At 37.4% G+C, this 8,445-nt stretch overlaps 1 protein-coding gene across 1 annotated transcript; it reads right to left on the bottom strand.

The window, feature by feature from the left end:
* Positions 1–1,732: 1,732 nt before the first annotated feature.
* On the bottom strand, positions 1,733–6,987 carry nccrp1 (P1, F-box associated domain containing). The gene is made up of 6 exons (XM_067607340.1): positions 6,741–6,987; positions 4,516–4,596; positions 4,316–4,412; positions 3,960–4,055; positions 2,673–2,811; positions 1,733–2,586 (listed from the first exon to the last, which is right to left on the bottom strand). The coding sequence occupies exons 1-6, from the start codon at positions 6,880–6,882 to the stop codon at positions 2,440–2,442; spliced, it is 702 nt and encodes a 233-aa protein (XP_067463441.1). The 5' UTR covers positions 6,883–6,987; the 3' UTR covers positions 1,733–2,439.
* Between the last annotated feature and the right edge of the window lie 1,458 nt (positions 6,988–8,445).

Genomic DNA, 8,445 nt, shown 5'->3' with positions numbered 1-8,445 from the left:
TCCAGCAGCTACAACAGTGACAGTAACAGACTTTTACTCATAATAAAGTATGTTTACATTGCTGTATTGGTACTTTTACCTAAGTAAAGGGTCTGAATACTTCTTCAACCACTGAGGATAACAGGATATAGACGCCCACCCACATGTAAATCAGTCTATGTCCGACAGATGCTGGTAAAGTTCATGTCTATGTGTTGCCTACATGCAGTAAAAGCTGTCATTTGTAAATATCCATCTTGCTTTTTTGTGTTATGGAATTCTGCACAACAACAGATTTTGAAGTTACTTTGTGATCCAGTTTTCCTTGTTTGTTTTTATGAATCTGTGTGTTTTGATTAAGGCAGACAGAAAAAACATTTTGGTAATTGAGATATGATGTTCATATGAGGAACCATTCATTAGTTTGAAGCAATATATAAAACTGATTTTTATGATTGTAAAAATGTGGAAATGTCACATCTAGGGAAAGATGCCCCCTAGTGGCTCTTCAACTACAGTTCTATTTTTCTATATAGTCTGAAAATGAATAAAAGATACAAACACCAAAATAAAAAAAAGAAAAAGAAATGTTGACAGAATTGAAAAATCATGGGTTATTTCTTTCCTTTTAAGGCCTAACCCCTCAGTAAAGTAGCCTATTTAAATTAACATGGCCTTTAAGAAAGATGCTATTTTACTCAGTGTAAAATAGAAATAAAAATAAAATAAATATAAATATTAAATAAAAATAAATGTTCTAGATAATATATGTAAATTATAAAATACCTAAATTCAAAATTACTGCTGTGGGTATCTTACCCCTGATAGTGAGAACCTCTTTCTTTTTTTTTCTTTGTATTTGTTATAAGAACTACATTTAATACTCTTCCAACACATTACCCATTACCTCCTCCTAGGTGGGGCATCTTCCCCTATCATCCCCTCTATTTATCCACCTATTTCAGTTTAGTCCATGTTAGATATAGTCAAAAATGCATTATAATTATCTTTTTCCCATCACTTTGCACCTGCTGCCACAGCAACGGTTTTTCTGCCTGAGGTCTTAGTAAATGTTGTACCACTTTGTAATAAGACATATCAGAGTATTTTAAGCCTTAAGTAGGAACATATTTTGGATTGCCAGGTTGTTAAAATATTCCCTTTGGTAGTAATGCAGTTATAAATGTTGGTAATCAATTAATTAATAATCAGGAGCATCTCACTTTCTAATAAACCATAAAGTCTGCAGTTTATAAATGTTAACAAATGGATTTTGGTCCAGATCATCTGCAGGCCTTTTCTAGAAATAAGTTTTCACAACCTGGAAACTCCAACGTTTTGCTTATTAATGGCTGGTAACTGATCTATAAGGATTAGTAAATTATGTATTCAACATTAATGAAGCCATTAGTAACAACACGCAAACTGTTTATAAAGGGTATCTTATAAAAAAGTGTTACTTAAGACATGAAGATGTACTGAATGAGAGCACAGGAGATTCCTTTACATAGGCCTGTCCTTATTTGTGATGATTGATGAGTTTTGTGTCAGTTAAGACAGGTTCATCCCCCACAGCAACATGTACTATCCACACAGTCCAGGAACCTCCATTTATATTCAACAAAAGATACTGAAAAATACTCAGCGAGTGCATAGATAGTGTTTGCATACTGTAGGCTTAATTCATGCATGTTAGTGGTCAGAGATTTTCAAGCTCAGGTTTCACTGCTTGAAAGAAATAATGAAAAGGAAATCAGAAAATGTAATGTTTTATTATTTCACCAAATTAATGCACAGCTCCCAAAGCACAACAAACCAAAATACAATTTCCCCTTCATTTTAAAGATAACTCAAAAGCATCCTAAAAAAAAATAACCTCATCAATCAGCATTAAAAATTAGATACAAAAATAATTATTGCACACTTCATAACCAGTCTAATAACCAGTCTAAAAGCTGTTACGAGCCGGCTCTTAGGCTGTGACAAAAACAGGAGAATACAAACGGTTGTATGCAAAAAATCAATCAATTATATTTATTTTTAAAGAAATTACAACAAAGTAGTTATCTAATGTGTAAAGTGGTCAATAGGTAGATCAGTAGTGTTGGTGTGTGGATGTGTGAATGTGTAATGTTGTAGGGTGTAAACCAAAGAGAAATGCAACAAAAACCAAACAAAAGAAACATGTGGTGCCAGGGGGAGAGCCAGCAATCAAGTCAGAGAGCAAGGAATGGAATGGCTGATCCTAAGTGCCTTCTGGATGGACTGGCCAAGTGCACCCAGTTGCATTAATTGAATCTCCGCCTACCTGCACGTAAAGGGAGAAACAAGCACAGCAGCCCAAGGCAAGACACAAACCTAAGGGCCATGGCGAGCCAGAAGGCCGTCACAAAGCAAATATGTGTTGATCAGGTTGGTTAGACTGAGTGTGTTAGCAACAACTTTGCAGCAGGATTCAGCCTAGGAGCTGGTTTTGGTTGGTCTGACAATCACTGAGCTGCCAGTGAACAGCGTGGGGTAGAACTCCATCATGAACTGATTCTTCAGTCTGTGCAGGAAGTGAACATACCGCACCCCAGGTCCATAGCCAGAGAACACATGTGACACCTGCAGGCCAAAAGAGAGACATACAATGAAATTTGGATATGGGCACTTTACAGGCAGATTACTTGTCAGGGGATTTCATAACTCACTTCCTTCCATGTGTGTGAGTAAGTGCTGAGTTCCTCAGTGGGGTTGACAGTGTGCTCTGAGATCACCGTGGTTTTGTCTGCACCCAGTAACTTTACATGCAGCTGGTAGATGGAGTTGTGCAGCTGACTCTCCTCATACCTGATGAAATAACATAAAAGTTTATACAAGAGAGATAGAGGGATCAAATATCAATATAGTTTTGAGATTCTCTCTATAATCTATAAGATGAGTTGACAGAATGATGGCATCACATTCAATGCTGTTTTAATCTAAAAGCAGAACTAGAAAAAAGTGGGTAACCTTTTATTTGTTGATTTGTAATTTACTATTTATTTTCTAATAACTTCTAAGAATTTTCCTGGATATGACTATGTACTTTTGTATTAATTTTAGGGGAAATATAGACAGTGTTCAACTGTTAGACTTATAATTGATTAAATTCTAGTTATTGTAAACAGTATTTTAGTCTGAGTTTAGCAGGTAGCTGAACAAGCAGAAGTGTGAAATTTTGTCTACAGACAAGCCTTCAATTCCAATTTCCTGTAATATCTTAACGATGACTGAAAATATATGTGGGTACCAATTTACAGAGATCTTTCAAGGTAACTACTTAGTAAAGTAGTAAGATTTTTTTGGCTTGTAAAATAAATCCTTACCAAAAAGCTGATGGATGCAGATCATTCACGAAATGAAGCCAACCCTAAATTCTCCAACCCAAGTACAAACAATTTGTTTTTGGTAACCTTGAACAATGGCCAAATAAAGCGGTGCATGAAGGCTCATAAAAGTCCAACGCCCGGGTTTGAATTTTCAAACACACAAGTACAAACCAATATTTATACTGATTTGTGCCACAGAAGAAAGTTACATAAAGTTGTAATTATATCTATTCCCTCTAGCTTGTTGGGTTTATCTAACACCCGCAAACTCAACGTTTCTAGTCCTATTAGATTATATATAGATTCACTGATGATACATTTATCATCAAGTGATTTACCATCACATGATTTGTGAAAGGCAAGGGAGTTCCATTTTTCACAAGCAAATCTATTTTCTGAATATTATCTTCTAACACACAAGGTGAAAGCCAGACACCCACCCAGCAATTTACGATGCAAATCTACATGACACCTGTACAAATGCACAGACTGTGAAACATGTACTGTACATGATGTCATCTACCTGTGTACCAACCAAACTGATAAGGCCACAGTGATAATGAGTAATCAAACAGTCTGTTATAAGGGCTGGAGGTGGGAGGTGGGTGGGGGTGCTCATTAACCCACCAGTCTTGGATGACTATTTCAGGCTGAAAATCATCCAGCAGCTCTTCCCACAGTCCCTCTTTCTTTAGGTCCACAAACTGCTCCATGGAAAACCAGCTGAGGATGAGAGAGAGGATACGAGTCAAATTTACCACGTGCACATTATTTGAAATAAACTGCGACCACTATGACGCCAACCTGAGCCCACAGGAATTACACAAGCAGCTGTAGTCAACTGTGAAAACCCACACGTGAATTCAAATCACCATACACGTGACAGTTTTTACCTCACCTATTGTAAGTGGAGGTAGATGCTCAGTGGCAATCTCTGTTATAACCAGTTGTGTGGTTAACATCTGATCCCCAGTAACACCTACCTGTACTGAGGCAAATGACAGACCACAACACCTTCTGGGATGCCACTGGTGTCATAGGGAAGGACTTCCGTGCTCGTGATCCAGCCGGTGAAGTCACCTATGAATTAAGAGAAAAGTTCAGCTGATCACTTAAAACAGCTTCATTCATTCTCTTTGTCTTCATTTGCTTCCAAACATGCTGATGCACTCCTGTCTCTCACCATCAGGTTCAAAACGTGGAGGTCCACGTGTGGGCACTTCGGGCAGGTCAGGTTCAGGTGGAGGAGTGTCTTTATTCAACCCTGTGTAGGGAATAAGACAAAGGGACAGCTGTAAAATGTACCTCACCAACTGAAGCCACTGTAAATATCACAAAGCCAAAGAATATGTCTTTCTGACAGGGTTGCTGGGTGTGTCTCTTTGTAAAAAAAACCGACACATTTCAAGTATTACTTAGCACCTCTCACATCTTCCATCTGCATGTTGAAAAGCACATCAATCCCCAGTGTACTTGTGTTTAGCGTCATTTAAGACGCCAGCATTTCAACATTCCAGTTCTTTGTCTTTTCACAAAGTCAAACACAGAGGTCTCTTCAGTTTATAAATGATTTATATATGACACTCATTCTCAAGTCTCTTAAACCAACAGTCAGATGCCTGAATGAACACTGAAACAGGTTTTTCTTGCTGTAATCATCCCTCCTGTTCATACTGACCATTAGAAGATCCCTTCATAATGCACCTAAAATGTAAGTGATGGAGTCCTCCTTCTGTGCAAAGATGTATTTATAAGTTTATGTGAAGCTAATATGAAGCTTCAGTCGTCCAAATGAGTCAAATCAAGTAGATATCTTTCAATGTTACAGTCTTTTTAATGACAAAGTCTCTCTTTTTGTTACTATACTTCCACCACAGCTCAACAGGGAAACACTGTCAGAGGAAACACAAAGAGGGAATTTGATGCTAAAAAGACTGTGGCAGATATCCACTTGATATGACTAACTCAGACTGCTGAAGCTTCATATAAGCTTCACAGAGACTTTTAAATGCATTTTTGCACAAAGACTGTGTGGACACACTGTGGATTTTGGCCTCCATCACTTACATTGAAAGCACATTTGAGGAGGATCTTTTAACAGCCAGTATGAACAGGAGGAATGATTACAGCGAGGAAAACCTCTTTCACTGTTCATACGGACACCTGACTATTTAAGACAGAATTGTGAACCTATCCTTCGAAGCTTTATATCATCACATCTTAGGTCACTGTCTTCCAATGTCAGTTCTCATGGTAGACAATGTGATACCAAAGAAATATTTGCTACTAAAAAAACACATGGCTCTTTAACTTTCCAAATGCAATTTGTAGATGCCTCTAACACCACAAACACCTCCATTCTTTTCTGCTGAGGCCTCATTGATGGAGATCTCAGAACCTCAGCAAATAAAACCAAAACTATCTGCATGGCTCCACGCAACACGGGGCAAGAGGAAAAAATGATTTACTTGCTGATTTGGGTGAACTGACCCTTTAAACTCAAGTCGCTTTTTTAATTGAGTAATAGAACTATCATAACAAACTGATATTTGGTACATTTACAACAAATGATTCAAATTCATTATATATAAGGCTTTATTAATACTTTGTATGTTTATGACACTACTTGTTTCTATGGTTGCCACTGAGCCGATCCCTTTGTAAAAGGGTGTGTCGTACTTCTGAATATGCTGATGTCACAAATAGATGGTTGGCTGATGTTCCCCTTTAATGTAGGTATCTGAACACTATGATTTACTTAATCAGATAAGGCTACATTAAGCCAATTATTAGTGTTTAGAGGCTACAGTGATAATATGGGTGCACACCACTAAAGATACCTCAGGATAAATGAGGAACATCACAACCAAACTAAGCTAAACAAACAGTACTGAATTCTGATAGGTGCTCCTCCTTGTAAGAAACTCAGAGGGACAATATGCAGTAAATCTCTCCAAACCATTAGTCATATATTGCCCAAAGGTGCTCATCAGTGTTATGAGGAAGCATGTGTGTATTGGCTCATTTTGTAAAAATAAATATTACTCAAGACGAACAGCAGTGCAGCCCTCAGGATGAGTGAGTCATTTAAACTAAATCAGTACAGAACAGGTTTGGATCAGTTTGTGATTACCACTGAATCAAACCAAGTAAGATCTTTGAAACTTTGGAAACAGTTCTAATAACGTTTCAATAATTAATTTACTGTAATAAGTAGGCTGCAATACTCAAACATCTGTCTCAGCACTGAACTCCACACCCAACTCTTCATCATTAAGATCCCCTCCCTCTGAATCTACTGCACCCAGTACAAAGTCTGCTATGGATCAGTCCTGTGGATGAAAACTCTCTCTATAGCCGTACTAAGCAGTGAAATAGCTCGAGTCTTGTCTAATGATGTTATGGTACCGTGAGGAGAAGGGTTCTTCAGGAGGTTTCTCCCCAGCGGCTTGGCTTCATACACGGACTTCCAGTCCAGGCTGTCGGGCATCGGTGCGCCCTGTAGACTCCACTCAGCCTCACATTTCTTCTTCCATTCAGCGGCAGACATGGTGCTGTGTATTATTACACATATTCAACCAGGAAGTTTCGAGGCACTTTTATTGTAGTCTGTAGTCTACGCCACACCTCATGTGTTGCAACGTAAGAGAGGCGATGCACGCTATTCCCTGGCCTCTTAAAGCCACAGCAGTTTGTTTCAAATGAGGACTATACAGGACAGAAGTGATGTCACTGTGGCCAGATGTTTGTGGTCTGGAGTATGAATTAAAGGCGATAAAACTGTTTGTAATACATGTTAGTTTTAACGGATACGAAACTGTATCGTAGCCTACAGATGGCATCATATCATGTTTGAATGTGCAAAAATGTTATAATAAATCTCCCTGGTGGGTGGTGGTGTGTGTTCCTCAAGCTTGGGTCCTCTAACAGAGGCCTGGGAGTCTGAGGGTTCTGCGCAGTATCTTAGCTGTTCCTAGAACTGCGCTCTTCTGGACAGAGACCTCAGATGTACCTGGAATCTGCTGGAACCACTCTCCCAGTTTGTGGGTCACAGCCCTCAGTGCTCCAATTACTACTGGCACCACTGTTGCCCTAACTCCCCACCTCTTTTCCAGCTCCTCTCTATTTTCCAATCTTCTCGTGTTCCTTCTTGAATATATATATATAGATATATATTATTATAATAATAATTATTATAATTATTATAATTATTATAATTATTAACAATAATATTAATGTAATAATAATAATAATAATAATAATAATAATTTATTTTATACAATTTTATGTTATTATAAGATATTATTTCTTGTCTTCAAATTGAAGAGGGTGTAAGAATAAAAGTGATTATGGAGGCCTGAAACTGATAAAAGGCAGTAAAGGTTTGTTAGACAACTCAACAATACAACTGAATACATCAGAAAATAATACTGGCAGACAAATAAACAAAATGGAGTGTAAAAATAAATATGAAGATTTATAATTTTCTCTTAACCTCCAGGTAGTTGGTTTAAAATTTTATTTTATTTATCTTTTGCTTGTTCAATTTATTTTTTCATAGAAAGAAAGTAAATGATAAGGTTTTTCTCTTTTTCTACCTGATGGTTACAGGAGGGTATAAAGCTTGATATTTTTGTTAGATAATCTTTGAATTGTCAGAAGACAATGATCTGTGAGAAGGATAATGATAGCAGGATAAAATGGTAAATGGAACAACAAAATCAATTTTTAAAAAAATGTTATTTTAAGACAGAATATTACTCTTTTAATAGCATAATTTAAATTTCAATCTAATTAATCACTTTAAACATTGCTTTTAATTTCAGCAAATAATCAACCTGTCTCAGGTTATTCCAGTTGCAGACTCACCTCCTCATAACACGCCTTTGGGAAATAAATCACTTGCATTCCATAGTTTTATCAGTGGCAGTCAGACTGTCTGTATAAGCTCTTAGTTTGTTTCTTCGGCACTTTGCCCCTATATGATCACTCCATGGTTACAGGACTATTGTTGAGACACTGCTGGACTGACCTTTGCACTCCTTACATGCCTGTATGTTTACTAGGCAGAGTACAATTTAAACTTACGGTGCACTGATATGGAAATTGTATG

This window comes from Thunnus thynnus, chromosome 13 (genome assembly GCF_963924715.1).
Source record: "Thunnus thynnus chromosome 13, fThuThy2.1, whole genome shotgun sequence".
NCBI classification, from domain to species: Eukaryota; Metazoa; Chordata; class Actinopteri; order Scombriformes; family Scombridae; genus Thunnus; species Thunnus thynnus.
This window is presented reverse-complemented; position numbering and strand designations above follow the sequence as displayed.

Bases quoted from the DNA above. Each gene is read 5' to 3' on its own strand.
- nccrp1 (XM_067607340.1), bottom strand. From the start codon at position 6,882: ATGTCTGCCGCTGAATGGAAGAAGAAATGTGAGGCTGAGTGGAGTCTA. The intron at 4,056-4,315 runs GTAGGTGTTACT...TCTCATCCTCAG, and splicing joins TGTCATTTGCCTCAGTACAG to CTGGTTTTCCATGGAGCAGT. The intron at 2,812-3,959 runs GTGGGTTAATGA...TTATTTCATCAG, and splicing joins GAAATAGTCATCCAAGACTG to GTATGAGGAGAGTCAGCTGC.